At 42.4% G+C, this 25,704-nt stretch overlaps 1 protein-coding gene across 3 annotated transcripts in view; it reads right to left on the bottom strand.

Moving 5' to 3' along the window:
- UROC1 (urocanate hydratase 1) overlaps positions 1 to 25,704 on the bottom strand; it is a 67,429-nt gene extending 41,725 nt beyond the window's left edge. For 2 of the 3 annotated variants that reach the window (XR_007775240.1, XM_050960558.1), the window contains exons 1-8: positions 25,459 to 25,704; positions 17,273 to 17,403; positions 10,900 to 10,993; positions 9,364 to 9,423; positions 6,156 to 6,284; positions 3,635 to 3,696; positions 2,137 to 2,203; positions 656 to 799 (exon numbers count right to left, since the gene is read on the bottom strand). Coding sequence is in view for 2 of the 3 variants with exons in the window: in XM_050960558.1 (XP_050816515.1) it covers positions 656 to 799; positions 2,137 to 2,203; positions 3,635 to 3,696; positions 6,156 to 6,284; positions 9,364 to 9,423; positions 10,900 to 10,993; positions 17,273 to 17,403; positions 25,459 to 25,584 (813 nt within the window). In the remaining variant the exon portion in view is untranslated. The remainder of the gene's footprint in view (positions 1 to 655; positions 800 to 2,136; positions 2,204 to 3,634; positions 3,697 to 6,155; positions 6,285 to 9,363; positions 9,424 to 10,899; positions 10,994 to 17,272; positions 17,404 to 25,458) is intronic. The other variant, XM_050960560.1, reaches the window with a different exon arrangement.

Raw genomic sequence — 25,704 nt, 5'->3', positions numbered from 1 at the left:
CTAGATGGGAGTAAGAGAAGAAGCTGCGCTGCTACTTGCCCTCATTTTTTAAAAATCTGGGAGGCAGTTGTTAGACAACTTTCCTCTAAGGGATCAAATACATGAGCCATTCTGGCAATCTTTGCTCAGGCAATACTCCTATTGAGCCAAATGATAAATTCCGCCTCCCCCCAGCTGAGGCTGCACATCAGTGGTGTGGTGTGGTGGAAGAGGATATGGCACTGTGGCAATTCCCCAGACAAAATACTTCCCTCTAGGAGTCCTTTACAAATTGGTATAATTTAGAACAGCTCTGAGACTGCTCTAAGTTATGCTGGGAGTGGTGGGGGGAGGAGGGGAGATCAGCCCCTGGTTGCCCACTCCATTCAGCATTTGGGAAAGTGCATCCGGGGACTGAGACAATGGACTTCAGTGCAGGATCAGGGTGTTCGAAGTCCAAATGCAGAAGCGCAGAATGAAGCAGCCCAAAGCTTTGTGTACCAAAATGGAACATTTGAAAGAGAAATTGTATTGACCTTTCATATCTGGTCACTATAATGAAAATCAGGACTTGCTAGGATAAATGCTTGAGACACGTGCTGCCCCAGCGGTCTTTAGCTGATCAGTAAATGCCCTGTGATGGGCCTTGTTGCTTAAGGGAAAGATTTGGTCTTACCTCAGCAATGATCCCCACACATCCAGCAATGACTGCAGCTTTAGCTTGAGCACCACTCATCCCTCCAAGACCAGAGGTGACAAACACCCTCCCAGCCAGGTCCTCCACACCCAAGTAGCGACGACCTGCATTCAGCACTGTTAGCTAACACATAGTACACAACAAAGCAATTATTCATAACTCCTTTCCCTAAAATCCCTAAAATTTAAAGATATTTAACAGGTTTGTTTCTCCATTGTACTTTTGCATTGATTATATACTGTGTCAAGCCTACATTTGTTTACAAGTAGAATTGGTTAAGACATTCTAAGGCAGGGGTGGCCAACCTATGGCTCCGGAGCCACATGGCCCTTCAGAAGTTAATACGCGGCTCCATGTATAGGCACCGACTCCGGGGCTGTAGCTATAGGCGCCAACTTTCCAATGTGCCGGGGGGTGCTCACTGCTCAACCCCTGGCTCTGCCACAGGCCCTCCCCCCACTCCACCCCTTCCCACCCTCTCCCCTGAGCCTGCTGTGCCCTCACTCCTCCCCCCCCCGAACCTCCTGCACACCATGAAACAGCTGATCAGGAGGTGCAGGGAGAGATGAGGAGGTGCTGATTGGTGGGACTGCTGGTGGGTGGGAGGCGCTGGGAACAGGGCAGAGAAGTTGATGGGGGGCTGCTGACGTATTACTGTGGCTCTTTGGCAATGTACATTAGTAAATTCTGGCTCCTTCTCAGGCTCAGGTTGGCTACCCCTGCTCTAAGGTACTGGCGTTTTTAGGAGGGTCAAGTGCTCTTCCCAGCCTTTTGCAAGAATGTAATGCTTGAAACACAATGGAACTGGTTTAAGGGATCATTTACATTCAATATCGGTAGAAACTATTTGAATGGTTAAAGAATAGAACAAGCTGCCGAGCAAGGTTGTAGACTCAACATTCCTGATCCTGAACATATTCAAAAGACATCCAAGTCTTGTGGATGGTTTAGCGGTGCCAGAATCAATCCCGCCATGAGGCCAGGGAACGGAATATATATTAATTAAAGGTTCCTTTCAATCCAAAAGACTCTGTGGATATACTCATGGGTTACAGAATCTGTCCACACAAGTCTTTAGACAGGATTTTGAGAAACTATGCAGGAAGAATCTGGCAGACACAAAATACAGTATTTCAGTACTAAATAAAATGAGGGACCAAGAACATGTTACATTCAATGGAGCAGGTACTAGGACAATACATGTTCAGCCAGTTCACCTGTTATAACTAGAGATGGGCCCAAATTAAAACCTTGGATCCAGATACTCTCAAATTATGGATCTGGATCATGATTCCATCTCTGATTTGAAGAGTTTGGGGAGGAGCTACAGTTCTCTTAATGAGGTGGCAAAACTATTTTCCTTTAGTAGTCAGGAGCATTCTGATAACAACGGTCAGCTCAGCACCCACCGGCAGCCAACTCTCGCAGACAATGTACAGACTCGTCTCCAAATCTCTTACCACAGTTCCATGGACAATTCCCTGTGGTCCAATGTAGCAATAGCTCCCTGCCGTCATCTGTCCATACCTATCAATTGAAATGAGCACAATGATGTCCATTTTATTCAATTTAGAATAAGGTTAAAATTAAAACTGCATTTTCTGTGGCTATGTTATCTGTTGTCATAAAACCTGGTATTATCACGTTTACAATGTACCTGGATCCTGTCTGCATTATGCGTAAGTGATTGACCACCACCACCAAAAAGAGGAAACCGTGTCAATATCTTGCCATTCTTCCATGTGCTGAACTTCAATGGCAGTGTCACCTCAAAAGCCCAACACTGGTTATTTATTGTAATAAGGTCAAATATGGGTATAGAAGCAGCTTTGGGAGTGCACAGCTGCAGCACAAACAAGTAAACCGGAAACATGGCTTTATGTGGGCTAAGCACTCTGGCTGGGACTCCCAGTGGGGATGAAGTGATGTAGATGCTGGATCCCCATTGAAAGTCAATGAAAACTGAGGATAAAATTTTCAAAAGTGATTTAGGATACGTCTACACTGCAAAAAAACAAAACAAAAACAAAAACAAAACAAAACAAAAACACCTCCCTGCAGTGAGCCTCAGAGCCCAGGTCAATTGACTTGGGCTGCTGGGTTTGTGTTGTGGAGCTAAAAAAGAGCAGTGTAGACATTCCCATTTGGGCTGGAGCCTTATCTCTGAAACCAGGTGAGGGGAGAGGGTCTCAGAGCCCGTGCTCTAATCTGAGCAGGAACGTCTACATGGCTATGTCTAGCTTAGCAGCACAAGCCCTGCAATCCTTAGCCAGTTGACTTGGGCTTTGAGACTCGCTGCAGAGAGTTGCTTCAGTTTAGCAGTGTGGATGTGACTTGACTTTCAGTGCAACTTAGCACTTAAATCACGTAAGTGCTTTTGAAAATTTTACCCGAGATTCCTAACTCTCATAGTCCCCTTGAGAATGCAAGCCTCCATGTTCATCCTCTGTATTAACCCCCTTCACCTCTGCTCCTTATTCACGTGCACCTACTTCCTCAAGATTTTCACAGCACTCTAACTGTTAACTGTTAACTCTCACCATGACATGCAAAGACTTGTATAATTGAGTGAACAATCCCCCTGATCCACAAACTGGATGAGCAATGAAAAAATAAAATGTAATCCAATTATTTAATTTCCAAAATATCAAAAATATCATGTCTTGGTCATGACCGAGGCTTTAGACCTTGATTCAGCTGAGTCCTTATACATGTGTTTAACGTTAAGTCCCAGTGTGCTTAAATTGTTTGCTGAGCACAGATGGGATCACTTGTGCTTAAAATTAAGCATGTGTTTAAGTGCTGTGCTGAATCAGGATCTTACCTTAGTAATGGAACACAGTTAAAGTCCATCTACATTAGAAATTTTAACCAAAAGGTAACTGGTACCTGACTCAGGTTTAGCTAATATAAGACTGCAAACCTTTGAAACAAGAGTAATAATAAAGCATATCTTACATTGTAACTCCCATTGCAAACATTTTCTCATATTCATCTCTGGAGGAATAGTTGGGAATAACCTAAAAAGAAAAAAATAAAGCTTTGGAACATAGCAATGGTTCTATTCCATATAGGGCTATGTCTACACTACGAAATTAGGTCAATTTTATAGAAGTTGATTTTTAGAAATCAATTTTATACAGTCGATTGCGTACGTCCACACTAAGTGCATTAAGTCGGCAGAGTGTGTCCTCACTACTGCAGCTAGCATCGACTTACAGAGCAGTGCATTGTGGGTAGCTATCCCACAGTTCCCGCAGTCTTTGCTGCCCATTGGAATTCTGGGTTAAGCTCCCAATGCCTGATGGGGAAAAAACATTGTCATGGGTGGTTTAGGGTACATGTTGTCAGTTGCCCCTCCCTCCATGAAAGTAACGGCAAACAATTGTTTTGTGCCTTTTTTCTTGCGTTACCTGTGCAGATGCCATAGCATGGCAAGCAAGCAGGGAGCCTGCTCAGCTCACCATCACTTGCTGCTATTGTGAACTGGAGGCTTCTGCCTCAGGCTGCACCCCCAGCTGGCAGCACCAGGCAGTCGCACCTATCCTAGCCTACCCCTTGCTCCCATGGCTCCTGAAACCTGGACAGTAGTAAGGAGCAGTTCAATTACAGGCTGAGCAAGCACAGGATAGGTAGAATGTGCCTTTGAACGTTTAAAAGCTTGCTGGCACTGTTGGTCAGATCTCAGAGCAACCAACATCCCCATTGTTATTGCTGCCTGCTGTGTGCGCCATAATATCTGCGAGAGTAAGGGGGAGACGTTTATGGCGGGGTGGGAGGTTGAAACAAATTGTCTGGTGTCCAATTTTGAGCAGCCAGACACCAAGGTGATTAGAAGAGCACAGCAAGGAGTGCTGTGAGGCTTTGAAAACCAGTTTCATGATTGGCCAGGCTTCACTGTGACAGTTGTGTGTGTTTCTCCTTGAAGCAAACCCGCCCCCTTTATTGATTTTAATTCCCTGTAAGCCAACCACCCCCCCTTGAAAATAAAGTAACTATTGTTTTGAAACTATGCATTCTTTCTTTATTATTTAAAAGAAAATTAGATAATGGACAAGGTAGCCCGGGTGGGGTGGGGGAGGAGGGAAGGACAAGGCCACATTCTTTATTGTAGCCACACTAAAAATCAAACTGTTTGAATGACAGTCAGAGAATGGCCAAAGCAACTGAAGGAGTGGAGTGGCTGGGTGCCCAGAGCCTCCCCCCCATGTGTTCTTGGGCGTATGGGTGAGGAGGCTATGGAACATGGGGAGAAGGATAAGCGGTTATACAGTGGATGCAGCGGGGGTCTGTGTTCTTGTTGGCTTTCCTGCAGCTCCAACAGATGCTTCATCATGTCTGTTTGCTCCCTCAACAGATGCTTTATCATGTCCGTTTGTTCCCCCATTAGCCTCAGCATCACGTCCTGCCTCCGCTCTTCGCACTCACTTAATTCTTTCCTGGCCTTTGCCACTGAATGCCTCCATGCATTAAGCTGTGCCCTATCAGTGCGGGTGGACTGCATTAGCTGGGAAAACAAGTCATCGCGAGTTTGTTTTTTTTTGCCTTCTAATCTGTGATAACCTCAGGGATGGAGATGGTGGGGGAGCATAGAAACATTCTATGGTCTACGATTCTGGGGGGACTGCATGGTCACCTGTGCTGCTGAGTTCGTCACACTGATCGAACAGGAAATGAAACTCAAAAATTCCTGGGGCTTTTCCTGTATATCTGGCTAGTGCATCGGAGTTCAAAGTGCTGTCCAGAGTGGTCACAATTGAGCACTCTGGGATAGCTCCCGGAGGCCAATACCATAGATTTGTGTCCACACTACCCCAAATTCAACCCAGCAAGGTCGATTTTAGCGCTACTTCCCTTGTCGGGGAAGAACAGAAGTCGATTTTAAGAGCCCTTTAGGTCGATGGAACGGGGTTGGTTGTATGGACATATTCATTTTTAAATCAACTGAACGTGGCTAAATTCGACCTAACCCTGTAGTGTAGATCAGGGCATAGGCCAAATTCTGCTAGTCTTGCTCATGCCAGTAGTAAATCAATGAACATCAATAGGACTAATCCCAAGGATAAGGCAAGTGGGCTTTGGCTCCATATGTTCTAATATTATGGAAAATGTGATTCACCTGTTATGCAGCCACCTGCTTTCAAATCTTACAGAAGGCAATTACCTGTCCACAAGAGATGGACACTAAATGGCTTAGAAAACTGACAATGGAGCACAGAAACTTTCACCTCTAGGTCACTCATTCAAATCTGCCCTAGGCTGACTCTGATAGAAAAACATGGCCATCTGATGAGGGCAGAATTCTGCCCTTAATTATACCAGTGCAACCTCACTGACCTAGAGAGGGTTGCACTGGAATAAATGAGGGCAGAATTTGGTCTTATGTGTTTTCTTTTATTCATGTAATGATAATCTAATAAGGAATAAATTTTAAAAACAGCCTAAAATGAGGAGAACAGAATGAGAGGATAATACCCACCATGCCATTGGTGATGATTAGTCGAGGTGCATACCGAGGGCTGGGAAAGAGGCCCAAAGGATGACCACTGTACATCACTAAAGTTTGCTCTTCGGTCATCTCAGACAAATAGTGCATCACCAACCAGAACTGAAAATTAAAGCAAAGGAAAACTAGTGAATCTGTTCCCATCTTGCAATGATCTGTCCTCATAGAGCTCTTAAGTTTCTAGTATAAGAACATCTGTATGGATAACATAGTGTATTTATATATAAAAAATCAACCAGAGCTTTTGCTAATTCTTGCTTTTAATAAAGTCTATTAGAAGGACAATGCTAAACACCAAACACATAAATGACTAGTGAGAACATTCTGAATGAGCTCCAGAAAGAATAGCAAAAAAAAAATTGTATTTTTCTCCAGTACAAAACTCAGAAATGACTTGCTAGCACTTAATGCATCATTTTTGGAATTGTCCCAATTTTAACCTGAAGTGAGCCATTTGGTTCTGGCACTTTTCTGAAAATCTTCCCAAGGCCAAATGCTAAAAATTTCTCTTTAAAATAACAGCTATTAAAACACACACAAATGTCATTGATCTCAAGATTTCGAGGTCTCCTATGGCTTCTCACCTTTGAAATAAATATGGATTACAACTGGCACTAGAAGATGACAGAAGTTTTCATCCTAAACAAAAAGCACCTCTTTTCATCATGTTGGTAAAAGAAAATACAGTCCTTGATACATTCAGAAGTAAAACAATATTCCCAACATCATCTGCAAAATTACTCTGGAATTACACTAGAGAGCAGAATTTGTCCCTTAGTCTATAAACTGGCTGCAGAGTTAACTCAAATCCATTATTTTCCAACAGAAAGTTCATATTATTTCCAGTGAATTTTCAAGATGTGGTTATGGACTGAAAATGCACAAAACAATCACATCTTGTTATATTTCATGTACAATCACCATCCTTCTGACTGATTAGCAAGCAATGACTCTCTAAAGCAAGACCATGCTGGCCTTCTCAGCTGAAAAGAATAGCCCAGGTCACAATTTTAACTGTTGAGGCTAGTGGAGCTAAAGTAAGGGAAATTTGGTACCAGAAATGGATTTTTCTTTAGTAATCTACTTGGAAGAAAGAAAGGGGCTGTGCGGATGATACCAGCATTTTCAGGATAAATTTTGCAATGCCTAAAAAAAGCAACAAAAAAAAAAAGCACTCTGATTTCATGACATGAACACAGAGAACAAAGTGTCCCCATTACAACCCAACCATTCATCTGATTGCTACTCTAAGTAACCAGGAACAAAAAAGCATTGTTTGCTCTGCAGTGAAACTCCTGCAGTTCACAGCTCTATCTAATTTGGACAGGACTGCTGGAACTAGAGAAAGAACAGAATGTAACCAAATTTTGTGTTGCTTGCATTTCATCTTGCAGTCTCACATCTGCCCTGAGGCACACCAGCCTCTGACAACACATGCATGCATCTAATTTAACTGGAGGTGCTGTTCACACTAAAATGAGAACAGGGTCTCACAAGTAATTTATAATGAATTTAACCTCAAAAAACCCCTTTGGTGGGGCTAAGGACTACAATCCACATTTTATTGATTCTGAAATCGAGGCACAAGTGACTTGCCCAAGGTCACACATGGAGTTTGTTACAGAACTGGGAATAAAACCCAGGTTTCTCATCTCCCTGACCTGTGCCATAACCACAAGACCATTCATATTCCCTTACCTGTAAGTTAATGTATTTTGTGAAAAACAAAAAAAAGGGACCAAAATGAGAGAAGCTTCAGGAGGGATATATCTGACCCAATGCATTTCTGTCTCAAGGGTATTTTTGTTTGTGAGAGGTACAGGAAGCCTTAGAATAAAGTGCAACATCCTCAGGTGAACTTCGGGACAAATCCAGAGCCAGAATTCCTCCTAGATCTTCCACTCTGTGGGTGGAGACGCATGCCTGATGCTACATCCCTTCCAGGGGATGCAACATATTCCTGCCTGCACACCTGTCCAGCTCTACCAGCAGCAAGGAAGGCCGATACCCCCATCTCCTCCTTTCACTTCTCTGCCCTCTTTGGAGTGTCTTGTGCCTCAGAGGATTCATGGAAGGAGCAGTTTCTGTGCTCACAGCAACTGCATTTGTGCCCTGCTGAGAGGCATGAGAGTTGCTCATTAAATGTTCTTCCACTTCACCCCTGTTGAGTAACTGGACCCAATCTGGTTCTGAATGACTAAACTGCCTTTGTGTAAGACGTAACCGAGTACCCATGCTATTGATGTCAGTGATTTCCTTGAAATATTTTTTCATGTGCAAATTTCAGTGTTCGCAAAGTGTTTGTGTTAGACAACTACACTGCACTGCGTGCCATTACTGGGAAGAACGGGGACAACATATAGTATGGAGAGGCTTGTTCTATGAGTAGAACAATACCTGACACTTCTGAAATCTTCTCATCTTGTTGGGAAAGCAAACTCACACAGACAATGGCCTGAGCAGGGTGTCTGTACATTAGTGGGGAATTGACATTATGTCTCGGGATTATTGAGCTATAGGGCAATGTGGGTGTGTTCTGCAAACCCGGCCTTGACCCCAGGTCTAAGATTTGGACCGGAAGATCCATTAAACATTCCAGTCCCAGAATTTAGACTCAAGCCTTGACCACACCTCTTTATCAAAGGAGATATAATGCAGTGTTACCAAAACTGAAGCTAAACTGGACAAACAAATGGTCGACTAGTACTTGTGACATGTCTTGAGCTGTTCTTTGACATTGTTGGAAACACACTCAAGATTGTGCTTTTTAGGTCATCATTACTAAGTTGCATGTTGTGCGAACTAGTGTACAATTAGTAGAAACAAACAAATATACCCTATCACATATTAGGATGCAGTTTCCCTCTAAAATTATGTGAACAAACCAGAGGTGCATGCAAATGTACAATAGAAAGAAAAGAAATTATCTTAAAATACACAATTATCGTCACAACATTCCTATTTGGCAGCATATGCTCTCCTCACTAAATAAAGCTCTGCACTTCTTTACAGTTCACAACTCAGCATTCATCTACCCAGACAGGATGTTTTGGAATATTACAATGACTGCCAAGAATTCGTCACAAACTCTGCTTAAGCAGAATGGAGTTCCGATGGGTGAAATATGAATCTGATCTACTTTTTCACAAGACCTCTAGTTGCAAATGTATCAATGTCATACCTGAGCCCAGTTGCTGAAGACTTGTCCATTTCCTCCGTAAGTTACAAGCTCCTGGGGAAACTAAAAGAGGCACATTTTCATTATATTAAAACTAGTGCTTCCCTGCAATATTTCAGAGGGATCCCTCTAACAATCCCAAAGATTAATTTAATATTGAATTCAATGCAGTGTTATATTTTTTGCATCAACATTCTCTAGACTTTTGAAATCAGAAAGTATCATAGTAAAGTGACAATTTAAGCAAAATCGGTGGATTGTAATCTCCCCCTTAGAATAAGGGTTATTAATTATTGCCAAATTGTGGGGACCCACATGTCAAATTACAAAAGTTAATCATTGGTTGCTGTTCTTTTAACTAGGCAGGGAAAAGCTCCCTTAAAGACAGTATGAGCGATCTTGCTTCTGAGATGCATGCTGCATTTTCAAAGATGCAGAAAGGGTTAACGTCTACTTTTGGATATATATTGAGGACTTAACGTATTGAGTGCTTAACCCTACTCGCATTAAAGTCAATGACTTCAATGGTAGCGAGATTGGGCCCTGATTAATTTGTTGTGCCCGGAGTTTGGCCTCGCTGTGCTAGTTGCTCTGTAAATATATAGTGAGGGATGGTCCCTTCCTCAAGGAGCTTCCAGTCTAAATAGACAAGGCACAACAAGTGTGTGTAGCAATGAAGCGAAACAAACAAGGAAAGGAAGACAAGTGAAAGCAAAAACATTATTGCTTTACGTGGAAGTGGGCGTGGCAATGGCAAGGGTTCCCATCCAATAGCAGTATGGCTGCTGGAGGAACCGTACTGCTAGGTGGAACGAGAGCCCGCCCTGCCACCCAAATGGTGCCATCTATGTGCACGGCACCTGCCCACATTGATTGGAATGGCGAGGGAGGGGTGTCTCTTGCCTGCAGATCCCCAGTATCCATGGGGTAAGGAGGCATCATCCTTCAAGTTCCACAGCCCCCCAGCCCCCCACAAGAGGGGAGCTATAGCCTCCATGAGGTCATCCTGCTGTGCTTTCTTGACTCACTGGCCTCCACTGTGGGCTTCTTTGATGAAGGAGACAATACTTTTACCATATTTACTGACATATATAAAGGCCTATTAAATTGAACAACCAAAATCCCTCCCCCTCCCCCCAGCCAAACTGAACATCCAGAGTCTCCAGACGCCAGTACTCCAGACTCCCAGAACACCAGAGCCTAATTAATAAAAAAGGTCAATTTTGGCATGCCACACTGTACATACACTCTCCTGCAGATACTGAAAATGGCCTATTTAACTAACCCACATAGAAGCCAGCTCTACAGATGTTACGGAGGAAATTCACCCTTGTGTGGAGGACCAGCACAAGACCTATGCAGCCCTACTTCAATCCCATTTAATCCTATATTGAAGGTTTAAATGGGAATAAGTGGTGCATAAACCTTTCCCAGGTCCTAAAATACTCCATTTATATGTGAGCATATATGGAGGAATTACTTGTAGATTTACTCCTGTTCTGTGAATAATTTCCATCCCTTTATTTCCATGGTAATTACCTGGGCCACTGAGGGATCCAGATTATTCATGATCATGTGCATTATTGCAGCAGCTGATTTGATTTTGCAAGGATATTCCTCTATGGGGTAAGCTCTGAAACAAAACACACACAGACATTAGGGAGGATTTTTCTTAAGCACATGGAAAGAGAAGGCAAAAAACCCAATGAAATATTTAACTGCCACCAAACTTCCCGGAGTTGCAGATATTGATTAATAAGGAAAGAAAAAATAAAACAAAACACAGCCCAAGCCTGAAAAGACTTCTGTAAATTGAGTTAACATATTTCAGATTGATCAGAGCTAATCCAAGAATATTTGCAAATAGTTTTATTCAGCACTTTTCTACCATTCATTGTTAACTCAATTAATCACAAATGGGATCTAACTTTACTGACATAAGCAAGTTCTTATTACTCCTGATAGCCCTGCAGAACCAACACCAAGACAGCTGGATATTTCTGGTGCCCCACCACTCTACCAATTACAGTTATATCTGTGCAACTCTGCACAAGACAATGGGGCTTTACAGGTTTCACTGAAGGCACAGTTTGGCCTGCGCCACCTCTATTATTTTTGCTCATGCTTGAGAAGAAAAGAATCCAGCTTGCTCCTCCGTTCCTAGGTTGAGTTTGCAAGGCTGGCAGTTATGAAAAAAAAAAACCACCCACATTTTCTTTTGATCCAGAAATCACTGAGGCATAATGTACATAGAATCCCACACTGGTATTTCTACAGAGCCACTTTTCAGAGCAAGATCACTCTTCAAGGCTAATTACCGTAATTGTCTAATTGCTACTCTATGCTCTCTTCCCCACCAATTTGTTCTAAGACATCTAATCTTATCTTTGCAGCGTAAGCTATCCAGGGAAAGGTCTGTTTTTTCTTATATGCTTGTACAGAGCACAGCACAATGGGTCTGGGGCCTCTAGCGGTTAACCCAAATCAAATAATACTGATAATATTAGAAAGTGTAACCATTATAAAAAGGTTTCGCTATTTTGCTTCCTCCTATTCCACAGGCAGAAAAATTGTTAAAGCCACTGGAAGGTCATTCTGGCAGGAAAGATAATGTGACATGTTTTACATGCCTAAACTGTCTTTCTTCTATTTGCACAAAGACCCTTGATGGCTGGACTTTCACTTCATACAGAAAAACGTTTAATCTGGAAAGGTTTGGATGAAACCTGCCAGTTATATTCATCAGACACTGGCTGACCAACTTCTGACCCAAGATTGAAAAGGTGTATTGTATAGATTTAGCAGCTATTCTCACCCCTTGTGTGTATTTCCTTTCATTTACCTGTATTCTGTAGGATAAAGAGGAAAATGTCTTGTAGTCACAACTGAACTAGAAGGAAAGTCATTTTTAAAAAATGCATGGGGTTTCATTTGTTTGTGGGAGTAACATAGCAAATACTGGGTGAGTTTAAAATAACTTATTACAACATAAGATTACTGGATACATATATCAAAGTTGAATACACTTTGCACTGAGGTTCAGATAGATGTGATATCATAGATGTGGTTAATTACCCAGACATCTGTTGGGGAAGTAATTCAGCAGGGCACAGATTATTTAACAAGTTCGTGGAATGCATTGGAGACAACTTTTCACTGCAGAAGGTGGAGAAAGTGACTAGGGGAGAAGCTGTTTGAGATTGGATTCTGACAAATAGCAAGGAACAGGTTAGGTGGAAGGCAGCTTGGTTGAAAGTGATCATGAAATGATAAAGTTTGTGATTCTAAGGCAAGGGTGGGCAAACTATGGCCCCGGGGGCCGGATCCGGCCCCTCAGGGCTTTGGATTTGGCCCGCAGGCTTGCCTCCCATTGCGCTGCGGGCCCTGCGCCGCTCTCAGGTGTGTGTGTGGGGGGGGGGCAGAGGGCTCTGTTCGTTGCCCTTGCCTTGAGGCACCGCCCCCCCCCCCACAGCTCCCATTGGCCTGGAACAGGGAACCGCAGCCAACGGGAACTTCGGGGGAGGTACCTGAAAGCACGGCCAGGGCCGCAGCACTTCCTGAAGTGGTGCAGGGCTTGGGACAAGGCAGGCTTGCAGGGAGTCTGCCCTGGCCCCGATGCATGCCACTGCCACCCCAACCCCCTGCCCTGAGCCCCTTGTCACACCCTGCACCCCTGTGCATACCAACTCCTTGCCCTGAGCCCCCTCCTGCACTCTGCACCCCTCCTGCACCCCAACCCCCTTCCCTGAGCCCCTCATACACTCTACACCCCTCCTCTGCCCCAATCCCTTGCCCTGAGCCCCTTCCTGCACACTACACCCCCTCCCATACCCCGCACTCCCTTCCACACCCCATACCCCTGCCCTGGCCCTACATACAATTTCCCCACCCGGATGTGGCCATCAGCCCAAAAAGTTTGCCTGCTCCTGTTCTAAGGAATGGTAGGAGGGAAAACAGCAGAATAAAGACAATGGACTTTAGAAAGGCAGACTTTAGCAAGCTTGGAGAATTGGTAGGTAAGATCCCATGGGAAGCAAGTCTAAAGGAAAAAGGAGTTCAGGAGATTTAGCAGTTTTTTAAAGAGACATTATTAAGGGGACAAGAGCAAACTATTCCAATACGTAGGAAAGATAGGAAGTATAGTAAGAGACCATGCTGACTTAACCAGGAGATCTTCAACGATCTGAAACTCAAAGAGTCATACAAAAAGTAGAAACTAGGTCAATACTGAAGAGTGAATATAAGAACAATACAAGCACGTAGGGAGAAAAAATAGAAAGGCCAAGGGTCAAAATGAGATTAAACTAGTTAGGGACATGAAGTGTAACTAGAAAACATTTGACCAAGACATTAGAAGCAAGAGGAAGACCAAGGACAAGGTAGTCCCATTACTCAATGAGGAGGGAAAGACATTAACAGAAAACGCAGCAATGGCCAAAGTGTTAAATGCCTTCTTTGTTTCAGTTTTCACCAAAAAGATTAGCAATGTAAATGGGATAGGATCTGTGTCTAAAATAGGGAAAGAAGAAGTTAAGTATTACTTAAACAAGTTGGATGTCTGACAAAATACATGGTAGAATATTTAAGGAACTGGCAGAAGAGATCTCTGAGCCATTTACCATTATCTCTGAGAACTCATGGAGGATGGGAGAGATCCCAGAGGACTGGAAAAGGGCAAATATAGTACCTACCTATAAAAATAGGAATATAGACAAACCAGGGCTTTATAGACCAGGCATCTTAACTTCAGTGCCCAGAAAGAGAATACAGCAAATAATCAAACAATCAATTTGTAAGCACCTAGAGGATAATGAGGTGATAAGTAACACTCAACATAGATTTGTCAGGAACAAATCATATTAAACCAATCTAATATGCTTCTTTGACAGGGTAACAAGCATTGTGGATAAGGGGGGAAGCAGTAGATGTGATATATCTTGTCTTTAGTACCATTTTTGATACTGTAAGGAAATATAGCCTAGATGAACCTACTATAAAGTGGTTGCACAACTGGTTGGAAAACCATACTCAGAGAGTAGTTACCAATGGTTCACAGTCAAGCTGAAAGGGCATATCAAGTGGGGTCCCTTAGGGATCTGTCCTGGGTCTGGTTCTATTCAATATCTTCAATGATGTTTTGGACAATGGCATAGAGAGTACACTTAAAAAGCCTGCAACAATACCAAGCTGGGAGGGATTGTAAGTACTTTGGAGGACAGGAATAGAATTCAAAATGATCTGGACAAATTGGAGAAATGGTTTGAAGTAAATAGGATGAAATTCAATAAGGACAAATGCAAAGTACTCCACACAGGAAGGAACCATCAACTGCATAAATACCAAATGGAAAGTGACTGCCTAGGAAGGAGTCCTGCAGAAAAGGATCCAGGGTTATAGTGGATCACAAACTAAATATGAGTCAACAGTGTAACATTGTTTTCAGAAAAAGCGAACATCATTCTGGGATGTATTAGCAGGAGTGTTGTAAGTAAGACACAAGAAATAATTCTTCCACTCTGCTCAGCACTAATAAGGCCTCATCTAGAGTGCTGTGTCCAGTTCTGGGCACCACACTTCAGGAAAGATGTGAACAAATTGGAGAAAGTCCAGAAGAGAGCAACAAAAATGATTAAAGGTCTAGAAAATGTGACCTACAAGGAAGAATTGGAAAAAAAAAGGTTTATTTAGTCTGGAGAAGAGAAGACTGAGGGGGGACATGAAGTACGTAAATGGTTGTTATAAATAGGAGAGTGATATATTGTTCTCCTTATCCACTGAGGACAGGACAAGAAGCAATGGGCTTAAATTGCAGCAAGGGAGATTTAGGTTAGACATTAGGAAAAACTTCCTAACTGTCATGGTAGTTAAGCACTGGAACAAATTACTTAGGGAGGTTGTGGAATCTGTTATTAGAGGTTTTAAAGACCAGTTTACACAACTACCTGTCAGGGATGGTCTAGATAATATTTAGTCCTGCTTCAGTGCAGGGGACTGGTTCCATAAGTAACCATACAATCCCTATTCTTAGATATCTGCTAACACAAAGAATGTTGCTGTGGGAACAAGGATATTAATGAAGCAGAAACACGCTGTCCCACATTCCATAGGGAACACAAATAAACAAAACGAAAACAAAGTGTGCCAGGGGGAAAAGAAAAGACTTTCTATTTCTGAGATTCAAATAAACTGTTATAAAAATGGAAAATGAAAAATAAACAAGTGATAAATAGTATCTAATGCAATCAAAGAATTACTGACGTTAGAGATGGAAATGATCTGATGGGCCATCTAATCCAATCCCAGTCAGGACAAGTTCGTCCCCAACTTTTTAGTGTTCAGTGCTTTGTGCTACCTAGAGGCCAATCCTAAAGTCCTATTCAGACAAAACTCCCAATGTCTTTAGCATGCAGTTTGTCTTAGTTTAGGTCTGCAGGATTTCGCCTCAGTCTCATGCTGAGAGCATGGAGACACAGCTGTTTGCACAAATCTGAGTGCTTTATAGTTACTTGTTTTATTTATTTAGATTTCTGTTAAGATATTAAACATGCCCTTGTTTGACACAAATTAGAACAATTACTCAGATTAGAAACAACAGCTAACACTCCAGCAGGCCCTCAACAAAACTGCTCTGCTCCACAAACCTTTGCCCCTCTCCAAAAGCTTGAATAAATTTATTGCCTCTTACAGCACTCTCCAAATGTCAACAGGCCTAGTATATTTCAGATCAGGATCAGGCAGCAGGTTCCAAAGCTGAGGGCCCCTCATGGAGAATGCTCTACCTCTCTTTTAAATCAAGGGGGATCCAGCTCTGAAGCCTCCCCTATGTGGCATGAAGAGAGAGACAGTCTCTCAAACAGGCAGCTCTAAAGCCACTCAGGGCATTTGACTTCTCCCACTGATTCTCCAATTATTGGCTTCAGCATTCCAACAGTCTATGGATTGAAATCTACAGTCTATAAATAATAACGGAGGAGTTTTGCCAGCCAACAGAATTCAGCTTCAGCACAAGCCGCAGTGCCTATAAGACTTACTCAGAGCTCATATAGCTGAGACTGTACTTTGGATGCTTGTGAAACACTGCAGCCACCTCTGAATGGGGCCTCTGTCAGACTTCAGTGGTGCATAGACCTTGTGCAGTCTCTCTGCACAGGGATGAATTTCACCCCAAGCGTTTTACAAGCATTCCAGGAGCTCGAGCTGATGCTGTAAGAGCCTGAAGTAAATGTCTCCAGAGTAGACCAGCTTTTAAATAAGGAACACAGTATAATGAGCGATAGAGGGGAGGGCCTAGCTAGTGGCCACCGACAAGGGTGCCCAATATTTCCCTTGTTAGACAGTGGAATGCTCACTAATGCCAAGGGGAATTTAACGTGGCTAGAGAGCAATATAGAGCCCGGAGCAGGGCCGGCTCTACCATTTTTGCAGCTCCAAGCGAAAAAAAAAAAAGCCTCTTGGACTGTGCCATCTGAACTGCCGAGGCAAAAAAAACAAAAAAAAACAAACAACAGCTGCCTGGACTGTGCCGCCCCAAGAACGGACAGTATGCCGCCTCTTAGCATGTGCCACCCCAGACACATGCTTCCTCCACTGGTGCCTGGAGCCGCCTCTGGCCCGGAGTATGAAGAATCTCTGTTATGCAGCTTTTGGGGCAGCATTCCAAAACTACGACTGAGGCTTACTATAAACAAAGCTACTGTTTTATAATTACATACAAGACACAATATTTAATAGTTTGATTGATTCATTTCATTAATATGTCTTGACACTGTTTCTAGATGGGCTTAAGTGAGGCCTCACTGGGACATAGGCTTTGGGTTAGCCCTGTGCACACAAGTGAATTTCATATCCAGAGTACAACAAGCGTGTCAGTGGTGACTGACTGCAATTCTGAAAATTCCCCTCCCAACCTTACCTCATCTCAATTTCTGGGCAGAATCTGTACATGTATATGTGGCCATACAGCTTGAGCTCTTCCGCAAATTCCAGCGCCAGCTCTTTATGGACTTCGGGTGGGAAATAACGCAAGGCATTTTGCAAAGCCAGCTGTCAAAAAAAGGGCACGGGTGAAATGAAGGTGACGAGGTGGGTGGTTATCATAACAACATGAGCTTTATGAGATATGATGGGAAACCTGCCCAGATTGTAAGAGTATTCAAGGTTACTGCCCTTAAAAGAATAACAGCCCAAGAAGTACGAAAGCTGAGCATTTCCGATGATGTTTCTTTATCCTAATCCTTGCACAAGCAGAAAAATACTCTGGCTCAGATTCTCTGCTACGCCCAGTCTCCACCAACCACAGCAATAGAGGGAGGGGAGGACAGCAAAGGAGCCATCTGAAGATAACCAGGCAGTAGGGTTCTGGCCACTCTTTTCCTGTTCCCGGCATCCCACTACACTCGGCCAGGAAGGAAGTGGTATAGGGAAACAGCTCTGCTGTCTCTAAACTAGTTGAGGGCTCCTTGAGGCCAGGGGAAGCCTTAACTGTGGGGCTACAGCCAGTTTATGGCCCATTTTCACCTCTGGAGTGGCACAAAGGGCCTAGATTGGCCTAGACAATCTGAGCCTCTAACATATTTATTAAGCAAACCCAACAATATGGAGTAGAACAAGCTTCAGCTCAACTCAAAGGCAGCAACCATGTCTTCAGACTTTTGTCAAAGTTTCATGCACATGGTGCTATGCACAGATGTTCAATAAATAACCATAACACCATGATGGGCAGTATTCCATTCACAGTCTGGTGCAATATCTGGTCTTTTTTATCTTCTCAATGTGCATATATAAATCCCATTAATTTTAGTGTAAGTATGGTATGTAAATCAAGTAAAGATTAGCCATAAATACTCATGTGCCTAGTTCTTCTAAAGATGTTTGCTCATCATTTCTAACCCTTTACAGAAGAAAATATTCACATTTTATTGATCTTTGTTCTTTGCTTCTGTAGGTTAAGTTATGATGGTGGAATTTTTAGGAACAATCCCACAGAGGGAGTGAAAAAACAGTAGACATGAGGCAGTTTCAATTTGTTATGTGCAAAATTTGCCCATGTGCAGAAGGTTTGCTCAGAATAGGACTTTAATGGGATTTAAGTGATGCATAGTTCTTGTTCTAGCTCTCTACATAAAGATCAATTTCACTCAGAGTATACTCATAGCAGGATACCTACACTTGATAGTGGATTCTTGCAGGATCTCTCCCATTAAAAGTAACCACTAGATGTTTGTGAAATCCTCATAATGAAATGTAAATTCAAGGTTCTTCACATTCCTTACAAACTGGAAAATGGACCAATTTTCACAGAAAACCTCGCTAATGTATACATGTTATTTAGGCAAAACCAGGACCAATTTCAATTAAAAATGGATCAGTTTTTGAACAAAAATGCGAAAAAATAAGACTTTTTCAGTAAAGGAAATCACATAAAAATGTGTAAAACATACAGAATTTTGAAATTACTGGAAAATTAATTGTTGGAATGAATAAAGCCATTTCATCCAACATTGTACGTGAGTGAGAGAGATCATACAAAATTATTTTATGTGAAATTTTAAACGCTTAAATAATCACAGGTGGGTGGCATTTTAGGCAAATCACACATATTGTTCCTGATACTTGTCAGGTATTTATTACTGTTCCATCAGTGAGAAAATCAAACTATGAATTGCTAAGGTTATTTAAAGCTATATTTTTGTGGAGTTATTTTATTTTACAGTTGTTTAGCACAGCTAGCCCAAAACAACAGCAATTGCAGGAAGTGGCTGTGGATGTAAGTATTGTTTTCTTTTAAGTCAGTGCTGAACCAATTCTCCATTGTTGTGCTAAGGGGCACTGTGCTGCCAAGGGAGCTATTCAGAAATGACAACAATGCGGTCCTGGCCGCTGGTGGGCACTGAAGATCTCATGGCATGTTCCATAAGAGTAGGGTTTTCACACCTGTGTCAGGGGCAAATTCACATTACATCCTGCTTACCTAAGAGTCTTCCTGCCTAATTTCCAGTTGGATAAGTATTCTCATCACTTTCTATCCCAAGCTATTGCAGAGTGTGTTGCTATGTATTATTATGCGTTTGCTACAATCTTCTCCAGTGGTGGGTGTATCTTCATATTAAACTGATTCTTGCACATGGAATCAAACTCTTCAGGCTGGGCTAAGGCACTGTATTCCCTCTGCCTGCAGAGATGTTGCCCATAGTTTGCAAAGCACATTGGTATCCTTTGAGATGAAAGGTAATAAACATAAGCTATTATCTTTATGTAATGTTTTGTTAAATCATGTAGTCATTATGTATTCCACATTCTGGTCTATTAGAACCATAATGAGGCCAAAGATTTTACAATCTTTAAAAGGCTAATTGCACATAAAGGTCACGAAAAAGGTTTTCCACTTGCATTATAAATGGCAGCACTATCCAAGCTGCTTTCCTGTGAAGATAGTCTCAACTCATATTTAACTTAATAGCTTCATTTGGGTGATTTGTAGGGAGTGGAGATAGAGTTTGCTTTAAGATCTGATGAGATCACATCATCTCACCATGCGGAAGACTCTAGTTTTGGAGAGGGAGGAATATAGCACACATACCCTGCGCTTGCGACACCCTCCAGTGGTTGCATGAGAGAGTCATGGATGCAGATAATTTATAGAGAATGCAAACTGGAACAGTGCCGTATGGGAATAATGGCGCTTAGAACAGTGAAAACCCATGGACTCAACCTAATTATTCTCAGCATAGTCATTATTCTCTGGAGACAAGACACTTTGGCAAAAGCCCTTAAAACTCATACAAAACCCAAGCCTTGGCCCAGTGGCAAATCTCTAGTTGACTTCAACGGGCCACGGTTTGGTCTTTATGGCTTAAAGTTCTCCAGCTAACGCACCACTTGAGCATGCAAGCCTTCCACACACAAAACTCCCTCTGGCTTCAGTGAGCACTAGCATCCATAAGGGCTGCCAGAAGAGACAAGATGATGACTATGTAAGAAAATGTTCCTGGCATAGGTATGCTTGCATTTGAGCACATAGGGTCAGATCCAATTTGAGGTCAACAGAGCTATGACAATTTACACCAGCTGAGAATGTGGCCAATAAAATACAGAGGCTGGAATTTGCCATTTTATCGACAGTACGAAAAGAAAAAAAAATCATTCACTGGATGTAGAAAATGCAAATGATACCCCTCCAGCAGCTAGATAAGCAGTTGTTTTTCAAGAGCATGTTACTAGGGAACACAAAAATCCCAGCTATAATTAATATATGGTAAGATTGGGTGTTTTTGTTAGAATGTCATATCAGCTGCAGTCAGCGATAACTACAATGATTTAATTCTGGAGAATTTCAAATGAGAGGATAAAATTATGCCACACACACTCTTAAAAATAAAATACAATTATCTGGGATAAAATTCTGTGTGTGTGGCAGGGGGCGGGAATGTGTAACAGGAAAAGGGAAAATATTGCAACATTTGGAATTATGGCTGTGTTCTATGTTGAATATCAAGTGCTGGAGGAATGAAAAAGTTATCTTTCTAACCTGGCTAGAATTATTCAATAAATATCCTGCATTATTTGTAGTATAACAGGATTGCTAGAGATATTTTTACCTAATCTACAAATACAGTTTGATAAATTCAAACAGTTTAACATGTAGTAAATACTAGAGCTGGGGAAATGGTGTGAAAACAATTTTGCGAATATCTGCCTGGATTTTTTTGGCTGAGCATATGCCCTATTTGTGTTCTCTTTCCAAGAGCATCCAAGTGACTGCGTTTTGTAATACAAACATTCATGCAAATGAATTCTAAAGTTGCATGCGCTTGTATTTGCAGAAACCAAAGTGAATTCTCAGATGAAAGTATCTATACCAAAAGCGCTTGTATGTGTGTCCAGAGAAGATAAGCAATACCATGTGGCTTATGTGACCAATCACAACTAAGCAGCACATCTTTAATTTTGTATGTTCCTGGCCTCTATATTACTTAAATCTACTAAGTCATCAAAATATGGAGCCTTGGCCTGGACCTTTGAATAGGAGTGAATTTCATCTATAATAAATGCATTTCTGGAAGTCAACATTTTCTTGTGATTATTCTGCAAGCAGAGAAAGAGATGAAGAACCTGTTTTTCAGAGATGCTTGGTAATTATGGCTCCTATTGACTTCATCTCATGCTGCAAGTGCTCAACACCTGTGAAAATCAGGCTTTAACCTCACTTACAATGTATATGAAAGTCAATAGGACTTATGCTCCTAAGTCACTTAGACTTTTTTTTGAAAACCCAACCCTTAATTAATTATTTGTTGAGAGTATTTCAACCCGGTCACCTAAGTACAACATAAGAACTTGACCCAAAGTTTCCTTCTTAGACATGCATGGTGGATCACGCCTAATATTGTGCTCTCATTTTGAAGCACTCCACTAGCAGTTCAATTTTCTTGCTCAATAGAATTCACAAGCCTCATTGTGTTCTAAGCAGAGCATGCCCCTGCTGTCATTTAAATAAAAGTGAATCCTTGCAGTAACTTCAACAGGAACCAGATAGCTATCAATAGATCAACTGTCAACCTCTTTGTTATGGGACTGTCTTGGGAAACCAAGAATATTAGAATATTAGAAATATTTTTAATGGCTTTTCTTTCCTCTCTTCTAAAAGCCAGTATCTGGGTGTGGTTTATATGTCTGGCCTCAGTTTACCCTCATAACAACACTATCAGTACTTTCCATTGGAGGATCTCAAAGCACTTTTCAAACATGAAGATGAAGCCTTATGACCTCCTTGGGAGAGAGGTCACCATTATTGTTCCCATTTTACTGATGGGAAACTGAAGCCCAGAGAAGTGACACTCAAAGTCACCTTGATCTCTTGGTTCCTTGTTCTGTTCTTTAACAATGAGATTAACTTTTCTTTCCTCCCATTTATATTCTTGTATTTGGTGTTTATAAGGCATTTATAGTGGGATTATTCTCTGAAAGTGATTGCAAAAATGAGATTGTGGATTTCACGTGTCGTTCTCTCTCAATAGCATCCAATACAGATGACCTCAGTAGAAATAAAAGTGGATCCTTCTGATTGGCCAGTGTTGTAAACTCCACACAGGCTCTGAAAGTCCACCTGTGTTCTTTATGGCTAATATTTTCCAAAGCAGAAGCCTAGAGTTAGCCTTCTCCTTCCATATGTAGATTTCTAACTCAGCGGCCTGATTTCCAGAAATGCGAATCAACCAGAAGTTTGCACTGAGGTCAAAGGTCCTCTCGCTTCTCCACGGAGGTCAAAAGGAGCTGCTGGGGGCTCAGGCAGCAATTTCACAAAAGAGGCCACTTTAGGAGCTTATTTTTGAAATCCTTGACCCATGCCTATTACAATAGAAATAGTAGCAAAGATACTCCAGTCAAAGCTTCCTGTTTGCAGAATGTTTAGCTTGACAGATGGAAGCGGGAGAACAGAAGGCTTGAGCTTTCTGAGGTGGGGAGGGAAAGACAGAGGATATGGCTGTTTCAAGCACTAGGCCATGAAAGTGGAAGCAAGTGAGCTCAGGAAACTTATAAACAAAATAGGTCCTCAGAAATGGTTTGGTTTATCCAAGGAGATTAAGGAGTGTACGGTAGGGACAATTGTATATCTCGTCAGCAAGCCCCAAGGCATATGGATTTTTCTAAATCTCATTTAAGGGTTTATATTATTACCAGAACCAGAGGCACAAGAAAACGAAACATTGCAATGGCTTAGAATTATTATTGCAAATACAGAAAAACTTAGACTGAAGGGATACAAACATCCTCAGCAAGTATAAGTCGCCATAGCTCCATTGACTCCATGCCAGATGAGATGCTGGACTCATTTTTTCTGTTGCTCATTAACTATTTTTATTAGAAAATAAATGTATTGTGGCATATAAAGAAAAATCTCCAGATAGTCCCAGTATTACACATCACTGGTAAAAGCTGAAATCCTGTCTCAAGGTTTTGAAACCACCTTCTAGAAAGACTATATTTTTTAAGCATGGAAGGCATTTGGGCTTTCGGGTATCAAATAAATACCAGCTGAGACTCTCAACCTGTTAGGAGTTTAAAGGTGGAGGATTAAAAGCCAAATAAATCAGAAAGGAAGCTTTTAAATCTTTAACAAGCCAATAAAAAATTCACAACCAGTCTGCTCTTTTATTAACTGTTATTGATAAGGAGGGGAGAGAAGAGGGTAGGATGCTGGAAACCAGATTGGGACTAAATCAATTTCTACTGAGTTTGTTCCCAGAAAATACTTGAACTGAGGAAATAATGTGGAGTCCATGATCCATACTTTCCTCCTTGTGAGGTTATGGCGGGCAGGAAACTGTACTAGTTTCCATTCATAGAGTACCTGCCTTGTAGGAGAAAAGGGGTGAGGATCTCTCCATGATAAAGCGATGGGGGTTGGCCTGCTAAAAGGTGAATATCTGAAGGTCCATGGAGATCTTGGAACATCTATGGAGATCGTATGCCTCTGCAAAGCAGCTCCACTGATCTCTCTTCCTCCTGGCAGCAGGGCTCCTCCAAGAGCCACGCAGTCATTAATTCCCCCACCTCAATCCCATGGCTGTGCTGTAATAGCCAAGGAGAACATTCCTCAGCAACACAATAGCATTAATTCCTAATTGGATCTCTCATGGTTGTTCCCTTCTTGTTCCAAATGCTCCTGATGTCTCAATCCTTAGAAGCTGGGCTTCCACAGAGTCCCAAGGACTTGAGGAAAGATCTGAGATCTGGATCTCCCCAGATATGCACCTCCACCCCAGCTAGTTTTTAACTATTTTGGTTCCTCCTTGCTTGTGGAAATGGACAGAAAGAATCTGACCTCAAGTGCCAATTCACCACTCACCTAAGCAAGTGTAACACCAAAGAAGTCTATGAATTTGTGCCTACTTTCACCAGCTGTGAATGTGTCACTGTGTGTCTAGCATGGGGGAGCGGGGAAGAGAGGGAACATACAATGTTATATTATTATTGCTATTATTATCTGATGAAACATGGCCTTTCAGACTATTAAGGAATCCACTTGTTGCCTTTGAACATGAAAAACTCCTATTGACTTTTGTTTTAATGTAACCTCTTTACTGTTAAAAAAATTAAATTGCTAATAAGGATTGAGCCTAATGATTATTTAACAGTGCAAGTTACTTAGTCAAACAAACCAAAAAAAAGAGAGAATTGCACAACCGAGAAGAAATCATTAACTCAAACCCTTGAAGTCTGTGCCTTGGCAGAGAACACCATGACGTTTCTGATTAGGCTTTTAAATATATTTCCCCTTGTAACATCTTAAAATGCAAAACCAAAAAGGAATGTATGTGGATGGTTTGTAAACAGGTGTTGATCTTCCATACTTTGCGTTGATCAATTTTGTGGGCTAAGCCTTCTACACATACACTAGGGCAGGGGTGAGGAAACTTTTTGGGCCGAGGACCACATCTGCATGGGAAAATTGTGTGCAGGGCTGGGGCAGGGGGTTGGGGTGCAGGAGGGAGTGCGAGGTATGGGAGGAGGTACGGTGTGCAGGAAGGGGCTCAGGGCCAGGGACTGAGGCAGAAGAGGGGTGCAGAGTGTATGAGGAGGCTCAGGGCAGGGAGTTGGGGTGCACAAGGGTGCAAGGTGCGGCAGGGGACTCAGTGCCATGTGGGGGAAAGCCCGCGGGCCAGATCCAAAGCCCTGAGAGGCTGGATCCAGCCCACGGGCCATAGTTTGCCCACCCCTGCACTAGGGATTTTTTTTTTTAAAGGGGGATACTCAAAATGTCTGGTGAAAAGTGCTGGATTGACAGCTACAGAGCCGAAAGTCCCATTTATCCCCAGAAAGCACCAAAAACTGCTATGCAAGCTTCTCCCACACTGCCCCACCAACGTGTCTCAAACTCTTCTTTGGGGAGAAGCAATGAGGTGGAAAGCAGACAAGTCCCCATGGCGTCATCCGTTAGCTCACAGCTCAGTGATATTAAAGCAACAATTAAACTTATTTAGTGGCCTTGTTCTTTGGCCCCCAAGCCCTATGGAGCATTTGAGGCATTAGCCCTGCTGCTTTGAATGGCTAGAATCTGGTGGGAAGGGAGGATGTGTCTTGCAAACCCCGTGTTACCTTTTCTTCCTGAGCGGTGAGGTTGGGGGTTCTCACAGGCGCGTGAGGTACTCCTTTCGTTCGCCCTCTGTTTCCCGGCAGGGGCTGTAGTGGAAGTCCCCCACAAATTTCCTCCAGGCTAGACATGTCCGTCGGGGAAATAGGAGATGAAGAAAAGGCTGGTTCAAGGGGAATGAGAAGTGCAAAGAGAGGTGTGTGAGCACCTGGGTTGTGCAACAGCTAGGAGATCACCTCAGAGAGAACAGC

The sequence above is a fragment of the Gopherus flavomarginatus genome, chromosome 6, assembly GCF_025201925.1.
Source record: "Gopherus flavomarginatus isolate rGopFla2 chromosome 6, rGopFla2.mat.asm, whole genome shotgun sequence".
NCBI lineage: Eukaryota > Metazoa > Chordata > Testudines > Testudinidae > Gopherus > Gopherus flavomarginatus.
Note: the sequence above shows the minus strand (reverse complement) of the source record. Positions and strands in the feature narration are given on the sequence as shown.